Source organism: Neodiprion lecontei, chromosome 1, assembly GCF_021901455.1.
Source record: "Neodiprion lecontei isolate iyNeoLeco1 chromosome 1, iyNeoLeco1.1, whole genome shotgun sequence".
NCBI classification, from domain to species: domain Eukaryota; kingdom Metazoa; phylum Arthropoda; class Insecta; order Hymenoptera; family Diprionidae; genus Neodiprion; species Neodiprion lecontei.
In genome coordinates this window covers 9,383,503-9,406,270 of record NC_060260.1, presented here as the reverse complement: position 1 = coordinate 9,406,270, position 22,768 = coordinate 9,383,503, and the positions used below count along the sequence as shown (strand labels likewise).

The 22,768-nt window shown below is 35.0% G+C and overlaps 3 protein-coding genes across 3 annotated transcripts; 1 reads left to right on the top strand and 2 right to left on the bottom strand.

Moving 5' to 3' along the window:
• Positions 1–99: 99 nt before the first annotated feature.
• Positions 100–2,178, top strand: LOC124292595 (yrdC domain-containing protein, mitochondrial). The gene has a single exon (XM_046740341.1). It carries the CDS (start codon positions 100–102, stop codon positions 853–855), a length of 756 nt encoding a protein of 251 aa, XP_046596297.1. The 3' UTR covers positions 856–2,178.
• LOC107227651 (protein Lilipod) lies at positions 1,264–16,084 on the bottom strand. The gene is made up of 10 exons (XM_015668869.2): positions 15,522–16,084; positions 7,063–7,327; positions 6,829–6,932; positions 6,265–6,391; positions 6,112–6,180; positions 5,897–6,026; positions 5,401–5,752; positions 5,084–5,315; positions 4,795–4,951; positions 1,264–4,666 (listed from the first exon to the last, which is right to left on the bottom strand). The coding sequence occupies exons 1-10, from the start codon at positions 15,579–15,581 to the stop codon at positions 4,585–4,587; spliced, it is 1,578 nt and encodes a 525-aa protein (XP_015524355.1). The 5' UTR covers positions 15,582–16,084; the 3' UTR covers positions 1,264–4,584.
• A 1,990-nt stretch (positions 16,085–18,074) lies between these two features.
• On the bottom strand, positions 18,075–22,360 carry LOC107227631 (ubiquitin thioesterase OTU1). Its single transcript, XM_015668831.2, has 3 exons — positions 21,530–22,360; positions 20,493–20,809; positions 18,075–20,068 (listed from the first exon to the last, which is right to left on the bottom strand). Exons 1-3 carry the CDS (start codon positions 21,939–21,941, stop codon positions 19,853–19,855), a joined length of 945 nt encoding a protein of 314 aa, XP_015524317.1. The 5' UTR covers positions 21,942–22,360; the 3' UTR covers positions 18,075–19,852.
• Between the last annotated feature and the right edge of the window lie 408 nt (positions 22,361–22,768).

Below are 22,768 nucleotides of genomic sequence, written 5' to 3'. Positions count from 1 at the left end.
TATTCACGTAGAGATAAGACTGAAAATTTTCAGGACTCGTCGATCAATTTACTGTCATAATCAAGAAGAATGTTGAAATTATTTCGCAGCAGACCAACGATGAGTTCTGATGAAGTAAGGAAAAAAACCATGGGTCCAGTGAAACAAACATTGAGGTCGCTCGAGACGCAGCTAAAAAATCTACACCCCGGTATTTCAGGTATCGGGTTTGCTTATGGATCAAAGAATGTGGCTATGGCCGTTCGCTTGCTTCAAGATAAACACGTCATAGCGTTGCCCACGGATACCGTCTATGGCTTGGCAGGATTGGCTCAAAGTAATGAATCTGTTAAAAAGTTGTATGAAATTAAGCAACGAGATCCTTGTAAACCGCTGGCAATTTGTGTCGGTGAAATTGTGGATGTAAAATATTGGGGTATCGTCGATTCTCTGCCAGATGGATTGTTGGAAGCGTTATTTCCTGGACCTGTGACGTTAGTTTTAAAACGTACACCAAAGCTGAACCCGCTATTTAATCCTAATGTGCAAAATGTGGGAATAAGAATTCCCGATGCAAAATTTATCAGAGATATTTCTAAAAGACTGAGGGAGCCGTTGGCTTTAACAAGTGCCAATGAGAGCAACAAGCCGAGCACGATACACCCGGAAGAATTTTCGGCATTGTGGTCGCATTTGGGAGGTGTTTTTTATCCAGATGAAAGAGTCACAGGCAATGGATTGGCAAGAGCTGGGTCTACTGTTGTCGATTTATCTCAGCCTGGCGGATATTCTATAATTCGTAAAGGAAGCGCTGAATTCGAAACTGTTCAAGTTTTGAAAAGCTTCCAGTTAGTAGATTGTGATGATAAACATTGATGAATGTATGAACTCGATTGTGAGAAATAGCGAAAATTACATTTCCATGATACTATGATTTTGTTTTCAGAAATCATTGTTATAAAAAACTACAAATATTTATGTTAAAATTTTTTTCTTTAAAATACAGTCTAAACAAAGAAAATATTCTGTCAATTTGTTTCCTCCAATTCGTGCTGAATAACAAAAGCTGGATAGAAAATGATATCAAATACATAAAAATTTTTTAGAGAATGACAAATATGAAAATCTCTGTGTGCGTTGCAGGCTAATATATTTCCGTAACCGCGTTGTATTGTTTGTCAGTTTGAATTATTGAAACGAATTCCATAAATCAAGATTATTTACTTTCCAATGCATATTGAAACAGGGGTTCGAGAGCTAATCAATTTACAATGCACAAAATGATTACACAGTTGATGATATCGTTTATTTCTGAATAATATAATAATGAACTGGATCGGCTCGGCATTAGCAAAATGTTCGGAGTGTAGTGCATAGGTATTATCATTGTGGTCTTTTATTCAATATTTATTTTGCAGCTTTGAACAATTATGCTAATAGTAAAATCAAGTAGCAACATTTATTCGTAATCGATAACAATAATAATAATCGCGCTTATTTTTGCTCAAATTCATTAGTTATGTGTCAGTTTTAAAACCAGTATGATATTGCTCATTGACTGATTAGGTGTCAGTGTAGATGTCAATGCGATCAGAATATTTTTAAAACTAGCTACATATGTAGGAGCCTTTACAAGATCACTATAGATATTATTAATTAAGCTGCAAATAAACATACACTGGTTCAAGAAAATACAATTATAGTGTCTTTTGTTTGGCATAATATAGTACAGTACAGTTTGAGAAAATCATTGTATCATTTACATTGCTATATCAACTGCTGACGACTCTTTCATTTTTCTTATAGCATTCGCTATTTAAATAATTTATAAACTCGTGAGCTAGCTAAATATTGTCATACTTGACATAGATAATGTACAATCACATTTGCCCAATGTCAAACTTATTTTTTTTAACGACTCATGTCGAGCTATCCGCTATTATTATTCTACAAACTGTATAATTGGGGAATAGAAATTGCAGCAGCAAAAGGCATTGAATTTCTTGTTAACCTTTCAGAAAGTCTTTTAAAGAATTCTTTTTAAGGGACCAGCGAATTTCTGATCGCAAGTCAACAAGATAAACGTGCAAAAATATATTACAATGCAGATTATGAACAGAAAATGCTTAGTACAAATGCTAATATAACCATTTTCGAATATTAACAACGCGCAGTTGGAAATTTATTCAAATATCGAAGGCCCTTTTTGAAAAATTTGGACAGTCTTATTCTATTCTACGACAGACCAATTATCGCCTAAACTAGATTGAAATATAATTACAATTTTATTTCCTTGAACGAACGCTTAGCTTTTGTCCGATTGAGGAAATTACATCGATACATAATTCTTAATTCACAGCCTATTCCAACTCATATTATACATAGCAAAGCCATAATATATGGTTCTGAATTTCAAAATCTCATCATTATTTTATGTAGATTTTTTTTAAAGACATCGTTTACTTGGTGTAAAGCGGTGAACACTGTGACTTACATATTATCTGAGAGATACAAAAAAGGGGAAAAACTATTCTTGTAATCAAGTGATAGTGTCCATATTCTAGAATGTCATTCAATATTGAATACCCAGTATAATAAATACTTAAAGTATTGTCGTTATGACAAGCTACGTGTTACGTAATGAACCAAACAATCCAGACAATAATAAGTTCGAATATATGGGATGATGCTAACTTAATGGCGGAAGGTCTCTTAAAAAATAATTAAGCTTGAAAGTCATTCGTATTTTTAATGCATTTGCGTAATGAAACCGTCATTCCTTACCAGCTGTATTCATTCGCGTAATTATTATTTATTCTGAACTCCCGGACAAAAACCTTCTCATGTTGAATTGTTACTACGTACAGTTTCATCTGTATTCCAAATGTAGTATGAGCCACCTCTATAATCGCCGTTATTTCACACAGAGTTTATAGAACTTTTACAGAAAGTCCCGATTACTAAATCGAAAGTGTCTTTACTAACAAGGGAACTTTAGATTATTCATTATTATCGCGTAAATAAATATATCATTTCGTCGAATACTAGTATCTGCCTCAGTATTAAAGAAATTTGGTATAACAATATTATTGGGTTAATATGGACCCTAATCAGCGTTGAGTAATTAAATTATTCAAAACCCGTCAGAATGAAACGGAAGGAATAACAATTTTTACGCTATTTGAGGATCTTGGTACATGCAACAAAGTAAGCAAGAATAAATACTACTAGGAGTATGAAAAAACTTTGCAACATTCAATAAATGCTGTTCTAAAGCAAATAAGCAGCAAATTAGGCGTGGAATATTTTATGACTTGAATTTATCACAATAATATGTGATTATTCTCATATATCACAAGACTGCTTTGAATTGAAATGAAATGGCTACCAGTTTGGATAATAAATGTATGAATGAAAATAATTAGAATAATTTAAAAAGGATGAAATATCATTACCCTAATTTTAAATAACAATGGGTGCCAGTTTATAGATTATCTCGATGCGCAGTGTCTTGACTAAGTAAGTTTTAGTGGTAGCAGAACTTTTCGTGAGTGGCCTCCGTAATAGCTGTAGTAAATTATACCAGAGAATTTTGACGTTAAATCAGATCTTGAAGACAGTGTCGTCCGCCAATATTTGAAAGATTCTTGCGGTTTCAAAATATATTATTTCTCTTATTGGCATTAATATCGAACTGGTTTACTTCTAATGCAAAAATACTTGCCCGGTGGTTTGATTTGGAGATAGTTTGCACACTGTCTCCTGAGTGACAATTATTATTGTTCTTTCGTGATTCTTGGAGTAGCAATTTAAACTTCACATCGTATATTTACGCATAAATAACTTAAATGGAAAAGATGTATTAGCAATTAATTACTTATCGTAGTTTTTGGGATATAAATTAACTACAAGTATGCAACGTGTAAACACATACACACACAACCATACACGATCTCTCTCTCTCTCTTTCTTGTCGAAAATATTAGGTTTAAATTTGAAAATTCGTATATAAATATATAAATATATATACATACATTTTAAAGAATTGAATTTCATGACAAACTTTCGTGTTCACCGTTTTTGCTACTAAGGACGTACCAATTACTTCAAAAAAATGTGAATCGAAATTTTTTTCTTCTATATTTGATTGATTTTCCCGACGATTCGTATGAAATCTAATTTTTTCGTCTCTCCCTTCTGGACCCTGGATTCAATACTCGAACGCCTCATTTTTTTACCATGTAGAAAATATTTTTTTTCTTAAATACAAAACACTCGTTGGGTTTAAATACTAACTATGCGAATGCCCGAAGTGTTGTCAGACAGAAATGATTAAATACGAGTACCAATGTATCAACTGAAACTTCAAAATATTTCCTGTATAACATTATTGGCAATTTCAAGTCGATAAAATATTGAAACAGTTATTTTACTTCTCATTTCTCGCGTAATTTGGTATGATCGATGAAGTAAAACGGAACGTAAACAGGAGACAAAATAATATTTGAATATAAAACTGGCGTTGTAAAGGGAATACATGGATTCCTGTGTTATTTACTATTCAGAAATGACTAACACCTCGATTTCTTATAAGTTAAAATCAGTCTAGTCCTCCTTATTAGAAAACATGCTCAAAACTCCTTTTCTTCCATCGCGTTTGAATATTCCCATCAGACTGCTCCGTAATCTGTCGAAAGCGAAAGTTGGTCAAAAAAAAAATCATCGACCACTGACAAGCTATAACATGTATGTACGTTTGCTTACTGTTAATTTCGTTAAGCCTGATCAGAGTAACGTAAAAACAATTTTACTCGCCTTGCATATATTTCCTTTCGTACAGTAGCAGTGAATTTAGTAGCAAGGCAGGCAAACGTGGCAATCGTAAATATCAAGTTGTAGAATAAGACCAATTTGAAATTGCCAAGCCACTCGATCCGCCCAAAGTCTCCGAGTAAATCGAAGTTTGTCATTCCTGTGTTGAATTATAAACGGTTGGTTTAAGAATCATGATAGTAAAACATGCCAAAGTTCTTGCAGTCCAGTCATGAATATAAAAAAAAAATAAAAACGAAAACAGATCGAGGTCACGAAATACCCAACTCACCTAGTATTCTCGACAATAGCGGAAGGGCAGAGCTGAGTACAAGCAACAGTGCGCAATTCGCAATGATGTGTGTCAAAGGAGTGGTATGAAAGTGGGGTCGAACTCTGCGAACTCCGGGTAGGGAATAAAGACCTATAGCGCTTGTCGCAGCCAAGTATAGAATCACCGCAACTTCAACTGTCGCGCCAATCGGCCCCAATTTAGACAGAGAGCTGATGCCTAATGTAAATTGCTGTAAACAATGAAGAGAGATTGTTTAGTTAAATCTTGAAAATTTAGATGGTGGTAGTAGTTCTTTCAATTTATGTTTAACTTACTCTTGTGCTCAGAGGCAAGGCCTTAATGCCGATAAGTAACTCGATGGTATTTTGCACGGCAAGAAGAGCCGTCGTTGTCGAAAGTACCAACAAGGCAAGCATGGCTAAAGGATACAACAAAGTTCTGCGCACCCACCAAGTACGCCTCTGTTCGTCCAGCAGCTTTCTTCTCTGTTGAATATACTCTAGTCTTTGAGTTAAACCGCGTTGTAACGCTCCATTTTTAAGACACATTAGACCAGGATTTGCACTCGGTAATTCTTCTTCGTCTTCCACAATGTTTCCGCACGTTGCCGGAGACATGGGCATTGGTGATACGTAAGATTTACCCGTCGCTGTAGCATGTTGCAGTCTAGTCGAAAGCAAGAGGCGTTACTCGAATTATTCTAATTATGCCTTATCAAAAAGCGAAAATGAAAATCTTCATTGACTCAAGATTCAGAGCAGAGAGAGAAACTCGTTTTCCAATACAGTAACATCCAAGTTCTATGCTGACCTTCTTTTAATACAATCTTCTTCTAATTTGTAGGCAAAAAATTCTTCATCCAAATTCTTTAGGAATTGAGGTTTAACAAGGAACGAGCCAACAACTCCAAACAATTGGACAAATCCTACCGGAGTGCACACTGTGGGGTAATTTTATATCACGTTAAAGAAAATGTCGAGCTCATTATTATTGGAATGAAAAGTGAAGTAACGATATATTCTTACGTAATAGCATAACGACTCCGACAAAAGACACGCAGGAGTATAAAAACGGCAAGTAATAACTCCATAAATCTGTGAAAAAAGTTAGATATTATACGCACACATCATAATCAATTAAAGAATCAAAGACAGAATCAGATTTTTTATCATACTCACTGAGCAATGTGTGAAGACTTGACTTGTGGTGATCGATGAGAGCGGACAAGATGTAAGTCATTCCAAGAACTAGGGCTCCAAGTAGGCACAATACAGTCACTGTTTCATAAACCCTAGCCATAACACCCTGGAAAGAATAACGTAAAATATAACTAAAAAGAAATAGTTGACGATGTTGACGCTAATTACAAGTTTTTACAAGCAAAATTCCCTTACAATGACAAGACTAGTGCAGGAAGATTTGCCCAAAATATACATCTCTAGTTACTGAGTAACGAAACAGATTTTTGTTGGAAGAATTTTAGAGAGAAAAGCATTTTTATTTTTCTTCTTCTTGAATTGTACCTACTCTTTGAGTTGAATTATAAAGTGGCCCTAACGAGAAGAAAAATTAATCGTGTATTTTTTTACGATTTTAAGTATGATTTTTCTATTAGATTGTCAAAAAATTGATTATTATATAGCTTTAACTAGTTCATGAGATCCTACGGTTACGGTAACTCTTTGCTTACAACAAAATTCCTAAATAAATTTTTCAATTTATTCTTCAAACCAACACTTTACCTTTCTATGACCAACGAATCCCTCAGATTCTGTAAAGAGGTAGGCGAACGGTAAGAAGACGAACAAGGATAAGTTTGAAAACAGAAACACATGGTTCCAAAGTCCTGCAAATACATGAAAGTACAAAATTACAAATCAACATAAAAATTAATCGAGCAAAGAAAAAAAGAATCAGATATCGCTTAGGCTTTATTTCCACTTTGCCCAGTTCTTATTTGATATAACTCTCGTTACCTTGTATCAAGGAGCTGTTGAGCCACTTGACGTAGTAACTGTTGGGGTAAAGTATGAGAACTTCGTTGCTAGCAATGGAGACCGGTAATAGTAGCGTCGCTCCAACCGAAACTGCAAGTGCAGCGGTACAGAGCCACAGACTAATTCTGTAAACCGTCGCCTCATCTTCGTCCACTACAATATAATCCTCTCTATCTTTCCTTCTGAATCTTGCTATCAGTGCGTAGCTCGAAATGTACAGCAACAGAAAGAGCAGTAGAAATATCTGTAAATTAGAAAAAAGAGAAGTACAGAATATGAGATAGATAATACATTTCTTTGACAGTTGTTCCGAAACTGTATGTTTGGAACATTTTTCAATTAGTGATCCAAGATTCCCGAGAAAATTTGTGACTTCAACTTTGAATGAATAAAATCAAAGAGCACTAATTGGACGGATCAAATATATGCTGTATTCGCGTTCGTGATCATGAAACAGTTTCGTTATCAGTATCGTTGATAAAAATAATAGCCAGTATTGTGAGATCTGGTTAATTGTCACATATAATCTAAACGGTGAATAAGAAAAAACATTTTGGTGACCTAGTTGACGCAAATGAAGCCTCGTAATGTGCACAATAGTTAGTATTGGTATAAAACGAGTACGCGACGAAGATTTCACATTCCCGAAAGTGAGTGCAAATTGCAAATTTAAACATTGATGTTTGCATTTGTAATAATACGGGGTATCAGATCGCTTAACGGGTGAATATTAGACTTCCGTAAAAAATTTTCATACATAAATGAAAAAAATTTGTCGCCGACTCCTTTCCGAGTTTTTTTTTCTCCAACCTTCGTATGGCAAAATGGATAATAGAATTGCTAAAAACTTTTATTTAAAAGACTTTATGCATTCTTCATGGAGAGGAGAATAAATTAAAAAAAAAAAACAAATCTAATCACACGCGATCTGAGAAGCAGTTACGTGCACGTTACGAACTTTGAACATTTTGTTTTATCGAAAATAAAATCTTATCGCGATTGTAGAATAATTTTTCAAAAGTTTGGACGCTTCAAATGTTACTGTCAAATATAAAACGCTATCGGAACAATAATTCAGCTATTGCAAAAAAAAAAACAAACAAAAGAAGGCAGATATCATCACCATGCATACCATAAATTTGACGATTTTTATTATTAAATATGATTCTGACCCTTTTATATACTAAACTCGAAAATTTCTGTCTTTTCAAGGTTTTATTTTTATTTATTTATTTTTTTTTTGTTTTTCTATTACCACAATAAACCAGGTTCAGTTGTGTAACTTGAAGGGCATCGTCGTGGCGATGTTATATCCGCAGAAACAAATTGGATTTCACGCCCAGAATTAACTTTGCTTAACCCGCGAAAGATAAAATTTATATATACAGAGTTACATAAACGACAATCCGTTTATGTGTATTCGGCATATGTTTTTTGTATGCAGTAACGGTATTTGTAAACCGTTATTTTTATAGGTAAAGAGGAATTATCTTGTACTTTCTCAACGTTTTCTTCTGTTCAACAGTTGATGCGTTAAATATTTCATCGGATTATTTCACACGTTCGGTAAATATATATGGGGAAGCTTTGATATTGTTCGAAAGGAAATGTTCCCTTCGTGAAAAACGAGGTTGAAGTTAGCGACGTTAACGTAACGGAACATCGGGAAGAAAAAACATCGTTGTCGAATTTTACAACAACTTTCCAGGACTTAAATTTTTTATATATCAGTACGTTTTGCTCGTTATGGCTGACTAAATTTCAGACAACCTTAAAGGTGGGAATTAATGATTTTTCCGAAACATGCGTCGTTACAGTAACGTTACTATGTTCAATCTCATAAAAATCACCGTTTCGCGATTTTATATATAACAAATTTGAAGAGAATTAACTACCTTCATTACGGTTTATTCGAATTCAGATTATCCTGAAACTGAAAAATAACGGGTTTTTCTAAAAACACAGATACGACGAGTTCAAATTGTGTTTCCTGTTCTTTTTATTATTTATTATCGAAACCAGTTTTCTCTTATCGTTCACTTTTTATAATATATACATATACATATACACACACACACATATATATATATATATATATATATATATACATATACGTACGTCTGTTTTTGGAGTACGCAAATGACATTGTCACGAATGTCGGACAGTTACTAAATTTGTTGGGTTTCATTTATTCTTTTTCATATCGAATTTCATTTAATATGTAACCTAAAAATAATATTACGCATGTTACGGAACATGTTGATACGGTGTTACGTGTAGATACGTATAACACGAAGTTGCGTCTCTTAACGCGCATTGCGTAGGTGGAGTTATTGTTAAAAGAAACGGGAGAATCTTATTTCGGGACGTTTAAACGGTTCAAGATCATCTGTAACACGTTTACATATAACATACCTGTATACATTTACCATATAGTAAAAACACTAACTGCAACAAAAATAGGCACGGGCGGCGTGTTTTGCGTTTACAAATAGACATTTTTCTATCGCGATATTGTAAATATTACAAAGATGCGCTACACATTATGTACATATTTAATATTAATTTATACATTTGTTGATCGTTGTCGTAAGTAGTAAAAAAATTATGTATACGATTTATTCGCCGACTCGCAATCAGCAACGGAAATGTTAACATCCTTCTAACGCCTCTATTGTGGCGTTCTATATATACAGATATATGATTTTCTATTCATAATTGATTCCAACATTTTCAAGCGATTTAATTCAGTCAATTACAATTGTTCACAAAGTGATTTTCAATTCAATTCAATTTCAATAAATTTTAATCGTTATCCACCGATCAGAGTTTCATCGAATTTTTGTAATGATATGAATTTTCTTCATCGTTGCTGTATTACAGTAGAACCTCGATTATCCGAACTAATTGGGACTAATTTTATTTTGATGTATAATAAATACATACAACACAAATTTAAATTAACAAACAGTCCTTATTAAACATCCAAATACATATTGAACCTCTCTCAAACACCGAACGTTTATTTTATTACTTTGGTTTCATATAGTCGTCTATTGTCGATTGGCTAACGAGTGTTCGAAATTTTTTTACCGAGCAACGATGTATATTTCGTACCAAAAATCAATTTTTTTAATCGGTGCTCGGATAAATCAAGTCATGGTTCGAATAGTTGAGGATCCATTTTATCGAAACTGTAGTTAAATCGACACGTGAGAAGAGAGAAAAGGATTAATTTTCAACCAGTGCCTTTTCTCTGCTGCTGCTGCGGCATTATTTGTTGCAACATTTCCCGTGTGATTATTGCGCATGTATTCTGCACTCAGGCCACGGGTTGCAGAACGATAAAACATCCAGCGAACTGGTAGCGCCGAGGATATCCTCTCGGCCTCCTACACATGCGTTACACACACGCTTATCGTATACGTATATGCATTTCTCGTGGGTCATCGAGCCACCGAGGTGCTGCAGGCGATTCCCTCTCTCTCTCTTTCTTCCCTCGCTCCATATCTATCTATCTGCCAACTTTGGCCGTCCCGGCGGCGAGACGACGGAAACACAAAAGAACGATACGTGAGCATACCTGGGAAGGTATGCCGGGCAAGTGTGTTGCGCGTGTGTGGATATGCACCTAAAATACCACTCTAATGCGAAAATAGAATGGTTACACGTGTACACGTTGCACGCATGCAGCCCATCTCTGACGATGACGATACCTCAGGCTTTGTTATCCGTGAAGCGAGAGATAGCCCCGGTAGGCCAGGGAAAAAAGTCGAAAGATAGTACGTTCTTTTTAGATATAAATACGGAAACTCGATTTAATGGTAACTCGATGACGCTGATTCGAGTGATGATAATAATATTGGGATCGATCCCCGAGGTCATTGTTAAAAAAAATTAAGGGTTAAACCGTTTGTAAATCGGAATATAATAACTTTGTCAAAAAAAAAAAAAATATTTCAAGCAAAAGTTGTTGCAGACAAATATTGAAAATGGGAGACTTATTTGAGTAAAACGAATTCAAGATGACGGACGAAGCTAATGCAGAATCTGGTCGAAATTCTTGACTTAAACTAACGATGAACCCCATCCCCCCCCCCCCCCTCCTTTTTCTCCCATCGATTAGATAAAGATAATATCGTAATATCGACAAAATTGCAATTTCAAATTACATTCCTACTGGACTAATTGTAAAAGATGCGATAGGATAAACTGCAGCACTGCAGACCCAGCGAATTACGTGCTCGGATAAAATGAGAAAGAATTCGTTCACCAAATTCTTACGCGGCTGAAGTTGTAGTAATTACGTTTATTGTGAGGATGGATATTTAGAAAAAGTCGAGTATTTTCTTGAAAGTTTAGGATTGTGTGAAATATTCGTTGAGCCGTGTTACACATTTACTCATAATTTGAAATCTCTACTACCTCAAGGTTGTAATATAGAATTTTTTTTTTTTTCTTCAAATTTTTGCTTACCACCTTAAACTTGGCGAATTATTGTAATTTTAACGCTTCAATTTTCACCAATCTAGGAACTTTCACCACGTTTTCTATAACGTTTAAAAATTTCTTCACTAATCTGTAAAATTGGTCTAAATTTATTCTTGCAACTTACTTCAACGTGTTTTCCCCCCCTGCGATTGTCCGGTGTTTTAAAATCTACAAATTTCTAGAAAGTTGTAAACCTCTACTTTTGCGGATTTTCTGACAGAGAAATATTCGGTAAAAATATTATACATTTCATTTCCTTTACTTTCATCTCATTTAATTTTCAGTAAAATTTGCTAAAATTTCTTCGTATCGCAACATCGTCGTTGATGTCGACGTCATCGCGTATTGTGTTAAAATATGTATGCAGGTTTCATTATCGACGATTCGACTCGTATCATCCGTTCGTTCGTTATCAACCCAATATTATTTCGTACGCCTATCCGTATCACACGCGCACACGCACATCTCATACATACACATATATGTATAATGCATGATTTGTTGATGCGTATGTAGAATAACGCGGGGGCCAATAAACGTGAAATACGTGTTGGATTCATAACCGTGCGCTCAACCGACGCGTAATGTCTTGTACCTAAATACCGTTTATTTGCCTTGACGCTTATTTGCATGTTATACGATTTTAGGCCATTTGATTGATACATCATTTCAATTTATATAGATTATAGAACGTTGTTTGACCGTCCCTCTGGCAATTTAAACAGTTTAAGAATCATTGTACAAACTGCTCGAACCAAAATGAGGATTCATAATGATTGGATCATTATCGATATTTGTCGTGCTGTGTATCAAATGTTTCAAAATTAAATCGAATATATACGTGGAAATTAGTAGGATTTTGGTATTTCTAACCATAAAAAAAAAAAACATTGAAGAGGGTTTGAATTGTGTGTATATGTATATACATATACAATATATATACGGTCGTTTATTATAAAAAAAATTCAAAATTCATTTCTCAATGATTTTAAACGGTTGTATATATTCTTCCTTCTTTGCATCAGTGAGTGTGAATATTTTCCCAAAAAAACCAGTTCACTCTATATTCATGAAATATGCAAACAATTCGTACCAAAGAAGGGACAAAAGCCGGTTTAAATTTTCAAGGATTTCTTTCGAAACAAAAAACAATTGGTATAACATAGATTGGATTATTTTTTATAAAACGAATTCTTTCTCACGTACGTACATGAAATAAAAATTTAATTACGCAGGTATATTTATAATGTATATATATATATATATATATACACACATACATATACATGCAGAGCCCTGTGACCCCTGGTTAAATTCATAAAACAAGCACATCCTTCTCATCGGCCGATGACGTACATGTTATAAGAAATTTAGATTTTTAGGCTATCGTGATAATTGACGTATGTGGATAAAACGATAAAAAAAGAAGAAAAAAGGAATATGAATACATGGACAGGCGGTAAAAAAAAAGAGACCAAATTATTTCAACTGCTTGTAAGTGCTGATTTTAAAATATGCACATTATACATTGTATAATGTTATACTCGTTGCCTTTGACGATATTTATCTAACGGATTGACGTATGTACATGCATGCATACATACATACATACATTTTAACCGGATCTGCGGCAAGATGAAATAACCGACTTTAAGTGTGCTTAAGTTGAATAATTTTAAACTGTTGGTAGAATCATTTTTTTTTTACCGGAGAGGCAGGAGTGATGTACCGTTAGTATAGAGTCAATAATGTGCACGCAATTATAATAATAACAGTGTTAACGATAATCATAACGCTGCTATACAGGTCAGTCTGTAACTATAAGAAATCGGTATGTGTACATAATAATATCTTGTCTTCCTAACGTGTATAAAGTTCGTTAAGAAGAAAAGGATTAAAAATAATAAATTTCTAGCTTTTCGGCGGACGTTTTTCTTGCTGTCTTTCTTTTCTGCATAGAAACTGCGTTATGTTTTATGCGTTGAACAAGCTGGAATTAATTGCTATTCGATCTATCGCACTTATATTTCAATGAAAGTGTGCACTTGAATTTCTCGTCGATAGATAAAAAAATCTTCAAGTACTTGTAACGTTTTAATTTATTTCGCGCAACGAGGATTCTGATCATCGGTATATAATCAGGTTGTACAGCCGAATCTCAACAAGTGATTTCCAGATATTAAATTCCGGAGCTTTTGGAGATAACAATCGTGATCATTTTCCACGTTCTGATTTGCCAATCTCAACGGTGAAATGTCAATACATTCTTTTTTATGAGGTCCTTTAGCGGGAAAAATGAAATCAGTAGCATTGACGTAAGGAAAGATCTGAAAAAAAACATCGTCACTTTGAAATTTTAGAATGGTTTCGTTCGAGTTGGTTTTTCAAATTATGACCACGTTATGCTTCATTACGGTTTAATCAATTTCGTAGAATCTTTGACTTGCGGAAAAAAAATATTTTTCCCAAACATCCATCGTTACGCTAACGTTACTTACTTCAACCTCATGAAAATATTATACCTTTCGACAATGCTCGCTTCTAATAGTTCAAATTTTGAAGAAATTGAAGAAATAACGACATCAAGTGTCTTCAAATTCCGCGTGTGATTGCAGTACGATTTTTTTCGAGTTTTCACGACGATTAAAAACAAATCCCGCAGATTGTTATTTGTTAAATTACGACGACGAAACTGAGTGGCAACATCTTTTCAAAATCGTGATATGAAATTCTCAACTCGTTCTTGTCTTTCACTCATCTTGTAAAACAATGAAAGCAGAGCATTGAATCGTACGTCATAAATGTATGTACATATATATTTAACCTTCTGACAAGAAACTGCGTATCAACAGACATTACAAGCGATTAAAACGAATCTTCAAGATTTAATATTTAAAAGATTCTCATGTTCGATTTTAATTACCTTCCAAACAACGAAACGATCGATTCACTAACTTTGCTTCTCAGATTCTAAAAGCTGCGTATAACGAGCTGTATAATAAGCACACGGACGTATCAGGTCGAATTGCGTTTCTGATACTTGTTTAATTTGAATACATGCAAACGCGATGTGTTTTATCGGAGTTTCAATGCCGTTGCCGGTTTGGTTGTCAGCTGTGTTTGATCAAAGAGAATCGACCTTACGCTACGTTATTTTTCCTTTTATTCTACACACGAGGCGAAGTTTAATGCTGTTGCTGCTGCGATTTAGCGTCGGGACAAGGTCATTGGCTCTCCAGGTCTAACGAGTGCGAGACAAAAAAAAAAAACAGAAGATATATAGATATACCTGGTAACTCATGGCGCAGAATTTTTGCGGCAACGATGCCGATTCGCGCATTTTATTTAACAATCCCTCGTAATAACGAGGGGTGAAAACTCGATGGAAATTCGGGCAGTTCCCGTAGTTGAGAAAAGATTAATCAGATCAATCAGTCATTTTGCTACGGGGAAGAAAACGAGGTCGACGACCCAGCGAGATCGAGATCGTTCTCATCTCCTGCCGAGTAATTGTGAGCAGAAAAAGAAGGAAAAGGGAGAGAAGTAAAGGAATGAACTAAAGTCGATTTACCTACGTCCGGGTGAAAATAATGAAGAATTAATTTTTCGACGTTTTTTTTTTTTTCATAAATCAGGCTGAAGTTAGTAACGTTAACGTAACGAAACCTCAGGCTGAAAAATCAACGTTATTGGGCAATTTATAAAACGACTTTCAACGAGTTGCCTTTTCAAAATTAAAGTATATTCTCGGATATTCCTAAAGATGCGAAGTATGTAGCGATTTTTCTTACAGTAACGTTACTAACTTCAGTCTCGTGTCTTTTTTTAAAGCGAATAAACCGAGGATCACAGACGAGGTTTTTTTGCCTGTAAAACGGAGGTTGGAAACTCGGAATGCGATGACGAAGTGATATCGTTTCAAACGGTGCGATAATTGCTTTCCTTACGATATTCTCCCGTACTGTATTGTGGAATAACTGTTCCCGCAGATCCGCGTCATCTTCCATCTTCTTCACCTGTTTGTCAGTCTGCAATTTATTTCCGTGAAATATACGGCCACGGAATACGACATTGTAGACGCGAATTATTCGTCTTCTCTATCGCCGATTCTTCCCACCCAGATTCCTTTCGTCTTTATCGCCTCTTCTCCTATTCAGATTATTTTTCCCTCATCCGACTGACCGATGAACGGTGACGAACGACGATAATGCAGTTGGGGAGGGAAAAAATGGTGCAGATCAATTTCTTCTTCGAATCAATTTTTTTTCACTCCATTCCCAAATACATGTTTGCCTTTTTAACACTTCAATTTTGCCCTGTCCTTATTATCGCGACGCGTTTGTTACACTGAGGCGTTGAACATACAACGCGCTATTTGCAAACGCCTTTTGACATTGTTTACGCGACTAGCCAATAACCTCACGTCGTCTTACGAACTGAAGTTTCGCACACGTATGTTACGGGATTGCGACCCATGGCAGATGGACTGCGACGTTTCACCAGGCATTTCTTCGTCCGTCTTATATGCACGTCATGTTATTCAGTGCCATCTTCAACTCGTTTCGAATATCATTGAGAGCTGATTAATTGTTGTCGGCAAAACAGTTTTTCAGGCTTTGTCGGCGGTAACGTTGCGCAATAGTTGGTTTAGTTCATCGGAACGACGGGTGTAGCAGCACAGTGCGATGGCCGTTGATTTAAAAATAATCGAACGCGACTCGATGGAATCGGTAAAAATTAACGATCAATCGATTATTTCGTATTTATTGTGAAACGGTGCATTCGGAACCAAAATTTTGTAAATTTCGATATGTAGTGTTAACAGCGGAAAAGTTTTTTGATAGTTTACAGTTTTGTCCAAAATATTTTTCAATTTAAAAAAGAAAGATGAAAATATTTATTCACCTTTCACTTGCTACGTTAAATAGATATTTGGTAAGTAAGACTACGATAATAATAATTGATACTTTGATCACACAAATTGATACTTTGATCACACAAATTGATATTGTGTTCCGTCGTTCACGGGAGTAAAAAACGTAAACCGATTGCGAGGAAAATAATCGGGTCTGAAAAATAATCTATCATATTCAATTAGTCGGGGAAAAAGTCGATTATTTTTGGTCATTCTTCACTTAATCACTTACCTATTTGCCGCATTTAACCAACGCAATTATGTCGATCATCATTGCGCGGTAATAATTGATAAAAATTTAAATACAGCGATAGTTGAACATTTCCGTAAATTGAATTATTGCCAAATTTTTTCTCTCATGATATCAATTTATTCAAGTAATTTTTTCTTTTATTTATGTATCGGACCTACAACAGGTAATCTTAGTTACCTCTGTTGGGTTATTACTACTTCAGTTAAAAAAAAATAGTTGTGGAATTTGATGTTGTGAAATAGTCACACTATATATATTATGCGGGGTTCGATAACATTGTCGTTTCTTTCAATGATCGTGGTTAGATTTTCTGATTCATTTATGAGACATAAATTTTTAAGTACTTCAAGTTTTTACGCAACTTAAATTTCATTTTCTCCGGAGTCAAGGAGTTTGCTTTAAACTATTCTCGACAAATTAAAGATCGTCAGATTTTATTACGTAAATAACTCAGTATAATAATTGAAATGCTTCAAATTATACTTGAATTTACACAGTGATATTGGGACCGATTGGAATATTTTAAGACACACCGCACCGAATGAATTGCAAAGCATTTGGAATTTGGAATTAGCAATACGAACAATTGAGAATTGTGCATTATTTTAGCGCACATATCAATCACGTGTACATGTAATTTATAATGCATATTGGCGTTATATACGTAACGATTTTTGTACAAATGGGTAAATCACGTGCAATTTTCTTATTTTAATTAATATTTCATTTAATTGTCATATATCTTTTCGTGCCGATTGCATAAATGCAATTATATCCATTTTAACGACCAATCTTCTTCGAAGTATAACAGTTATAATTACATGCAACAAATAGGTACCTATTTAGTGTATATGTCAAAAATATATATATATATGTATAAAAACAAGGTCCAGTCTTTGGACGTGAAGCTGAAGCTAGCAATGACAACTGCTGAAACTTATTTCAAATAATATAATTCAAATCCATGATTCCATAAATTATCTAACATAAGAATTATTGAAACATTTGATTTATTTTAGGATTTCACTAGTTTACGCTTTAGTCAATTTGTCCATTTTTGTCTAATTTCAGCTTCATTCTAAGGACATGTGCAACAGTTTTTGCAGGAAACCTGTTCAATTAGTGTACTGGAAAAATTCCCGAGCTGGGGTGGGAGATGAGAATATAATAACGTGAGTTTATTGGTTCTATTTTTGTTAGCTCGGTTTACTCTGCTCATGTATTTTTACACAGTTAAGTACGGCAGTAAAGTTCACTGGGTACTTCAAGTTAATCAAATTAAAACTACCAAAGCATTATATACGCAAATAGGTGTACGAGCGATAACTTTGCACGATATTATTGCGATTGGCAATCTAGCATTTTTTTTTTTTTTCTTTTAAATATTGCACGAGAGTATAGTGATGTATAAGAAATGTAGTTAAAACAGATTTCCTACTACTATATTTATCACGTTATATTAACTTATATTTCACTCTAAAATTGCGCTTAAAATTATAGTTCAATTTTCACTCTTCAATTGGCTTTTGGGTCGGTGAGCTTTTGGTCGTCCACTCACTTTTTTATTTATTTGTCATTCCTAGAACGTTGGTAAACGTGTTAAGGCGAATTCAATGTTTGCAATCACTTCCAAAAAGTAGTAATTTCAATGATATTACACAAAGAAATACTTCAAAGTTTGTAGTCTGCTTGTATTACAGTTAGTATTATACGTCTATCAATCATTCTAAGATTGAAAAAAAAAAATAAAAAATAAAATAAATGCCAATTAAATCTACATATATGCTCAATTACTCACACTATAAGGCGGCTGTAATAGCAAGGCAAATATATGGTAAATTAATAACACTGCACACTTTGAATATTCCAAAATAGTTACACACACACACCCTTACACACGTTGGCAATCGCATTAGTTTGCACATTGCACAGTGCGTTTTAGTTGTACCGGATGTTATTCCTCGTGTAATCATATATCAGTCGTGCGGTTCGAATAATGCAAATTATCACTTTTATTGCATGCCAATATGTGGGCTCTCCGCAAATTTACGAATTTTGATTTCCGTTTTTTGTGAAGCAGGAAAGGGTGAAAGGTAAATTTATAGACAAGGTTCTAGTTATTTTAGAAAAAATGCATTCGAAAAGCAGTTTGGCATTTGGAAAATTTATCAGACGGATAAAAAGAGCTTTCATTAAAGCTGACAGAATCGAATACAAACTCCATATGCCATAAGTGATTGAGTGTGTCGAGGCACCGAATGTACTTGGTTGTATAGAAAAATTTATCGTTCAATTTATTACAACAGAGTACACGAAAAGCTTAGGTGTGAACCGACTACCGTGAAAAATTGTGACAGAATGAAAGATAAAAAGAAGAAAGAAAAATGAGTAGATAATTTAAGGATTGGGAAACAAAAGTATAGTTGATAAGTACGATGTCTTTTCAAATATTGTCACACGAAGAGCCTACTGAAACGCAAAATAATTGACATTTAAATTTCGAGACGTGCATGCTTAATTTTATAAGAATCATATATTTACACTGTACATAATTTTTGAGATTTTCTTTACTCCTTTTATCAACCTTGCATGGCTGTAGGTAAGGAAAATTACTATCCTGCGCTCTCGAATTACACGTCTTATGACTTATCAAGTCTTCGAACTCAATATTTATACTATTATACTTACACATATTTATAATTTCAAATGTCAAACAAATGGCAAATAGTGTTTAACAACGGTCCAATCAATGGATGTAACGAAAAAGATGATCTATCGATCGATTCCAAATCACACTGTGAGTGGAAAATATGCAAGTGCAAGCAGCGTACGCGAACCATCAGACTGTGCATGCGTCGTTACGCTAAATACCTATTTTCTTTCTTACCAACATCCCAACATTTTCATAGCGCGAGACTAAGACTTACGTTTCAAATAATTTCAATATCGATTGCCAGCGGTAATTTCTTGGATTTTGTTGTTTGACCTTTGAATTGTATGCAATTAGTTCTTCACAGCACTTTGAATTAAATAAGTAACTGAAGAGCACGGGGCTTGGCAGTAGAACGAAAACCATGTTTACCGGTAATTACCGGCTGCTGTATTTGGCGCTAGGCAACTTCTCCAAAGTTCATGTGACCTGTATCCTTCGCATGTTGTTGCGCTGCTAGCTGCCCATTTAGCATAACGTTACACACCATGCATTTTAGGGTGAACTTTTGTACGTCCGTGTACTGGCGACTGGATTTAGCTTCTCTGGCCAATTCTGTAGCCTGTATCAACAGCGTGTCGTCGCTCGTAGGAAAAATTGTTTGAATACTTCCACCCTGTTCAAGATATAACATAGACGATTTGATTATCGGCTTGTTTCAAGATTATCCAAAAGACGCCGCGATTCAAACATAATAATTTATAGTCCTTGAACTGATATTTGATTTTTAAGAATCAATTCACGTTATAACTAATCACACAGTTGCGGAAACGACTGTATTTAAGAATGGGTTACATAATTGAAGCGAACGAATGCATATTAAATTCAGTTTCACGAAACTTTGTATGTATAGCACGTTTCATTGTCAGTTTTACGGATACATATCTCAAGTGAGTTGTGAAAAACGGAAATCACTTTGCGTGTCTTCGGTGAAACGCTTGTAATCATTTTAACGAAGGATTCTTTGTTAATTCAATTTACAAACGAAATTTAGAATGAATAATCGATTCATCAATCGTAGAAATAAATATTTAACTTACATCTAATGGTTCCAAGTAAAGAGGGTCGTAGTGAATACCGTCGAACATTAAAAAGACTCTCTGAGCGTAGTGCTGATCCTCTCCAAATCTGTTTATGATAGCATTAATACTGTCAACAACGGCTATTTCCAGTCCATAAAACCAAGAAAGTATCGCCAGCTCTATTGCACCACCCCAAGAGTCGGCCTTCTTTATCCATTCGCAATACTCGCCGTTAGGACGTCCCAATATCGCCTCCGAATACTCTTCCGGATTAGATGAAACACTTTCGGCAATTATATCCCTCATGAAACTGGCGCAGGTTGTGTCGACCTTTCCTGAAAACGATTAATGACTGATGGGTGTGGTTGAAAATTTGATGAAACAACCCAGCAGAATACTTATGGAAATTGGCTGGATTTTCAATTTGTTACAATACATATCCTACCGATTAAAAGTTGCCACAGACACCAGTCCCAAAAATCAATAGTTTCCAAGATACAGACTACGGAAGAAAGTTGTCAAGATTTTTTAATATCTATGGATCTCGTGATTTTCATGAATTATAAAGCTGCAAAGGGACTTGTAGTAAAACAAATCGCTTGAAAAACTGCACGGTTGATTCTTAAAGACAGGCAGGAAGCTGTGATTGATCTTATCGATGCATCGATTCCATCCACGAACTCGCTGGTTTACCGGAAGGAGGTGCGACGTTAGATTTCGTGCGAAGATCGAGACCCTCCGACTCTTTCAATAATCGACTTGTCTCGTGTTTCACAAGTGTGCGGAGTCTCTGCGAATCGGCTGAGCAGTTTTTGAGCGATATATTTGATTTCAAGTCCCCCTTGAAACTTTGTAATTTATAAAAATGGCGTTATCCAAAGATATCAAGAAATCCATATATCGAATCTGGGCCTGTATTTTGGAAATTACTGATTCTTGGTACTTGTGTCCTTGAAAACTTTTGACCGGAAGGCTTTGCAATACGATGTACTATAAATCCAGCCAATTTCCATAAGGATTCTGCGGTGTCCTCTACACCCAAAGTGTATTTTTACCGTTCAGGACATATCCGACGCTAGTGAAAAGGCAAGAGTTGTCAGCGGGTACAATCTGCTTCATTAGAACACCAGGGCTGTTGCTCAGAGTTTCGGTGTCGATAATATGAGATCTTGGGACCGTGTTATTGCCACGTTCTATCAATTGCTGCCTCGGTTTGACGGGTGGTTGTTTTTCTTCAACTATTAACGTGTCGCCGGATGTGATTCCGGAATCTTCCAGCGCTACGTCTTCCTTGCTCAGATCCAACGCCTTGGGTGGAAAACCGCCCAGAATATGGAGAGCGATCTGAGGTATTCCCGTAAGATCTGAGAGCTTGGATTTTAATTGAGAAACTTTGTCTTTACCTGTTAAACCTTTAACGAGGTTTTGACCTGATTTTGTTTTAACCTTCAATACAAAAGTTGCCATAGCAAAAAAGGATCAATTTTTATCACAGCGAGGGTAATTTGCAGGCGGGTATAGAATATCGTTTTGCGTCAAAAATCAAATCTTTAAAATAGGATTTGTTTTTTTTTTTTTTTTTTATTTATTTGTTTACTTATTTATTTATTTATTTATTTATTTATTTTCGTCAATTGGTTGACCACTGTTGACCATCACTCCATTTTTTCAAAAATAATACATGATTTATCACACTTTTTTGAATTTATTGTTAAGACAAAAACGGAGGTGTTGTTTTTGGTTGTTTTCTTGCCTGAATGCGTTTTTCTATATATTATTCTGGGTCCTGTGTGAAGTTAGCTATGTTAGTGCCGACACACTTTTCTTGCTTTCATAACGACTCAGTTTTAACTGGTCATGATTTTGTGTCAATATGTTGGGTGTTGAAGGTGGCGTTAAGGTTGATTTTGGTCGAAGTGCAGATCTCGCTTTTACCGTCATCTTGATCGCTATTACGAACTAAAACTGTTTCGGTTTGATTCACATCTATCGGTAAGCAAAATCTCTTTATGGAAACCCGGTTTTTTTGATAAATATTTGAAGATATCGTGGAATGTTCGAAAAGTTTAATATCCACGAGCAACAATCGCTTTTGTTTAGAAATTATTTTTGTAACAACCTGCACGGTTCGTAGATTACCGTAACAAAGAAAGAAAAGGAATAAAATTCGATGGAACTATTTTTGTGCGAAAAATGACAATATCGTTTTTTCAAGTAGATCCCTTTATTGTCCTTTTGTATATTTTAACACAATCAATAACAATTTCAACCATTGCGCCGACAACATATTCCAG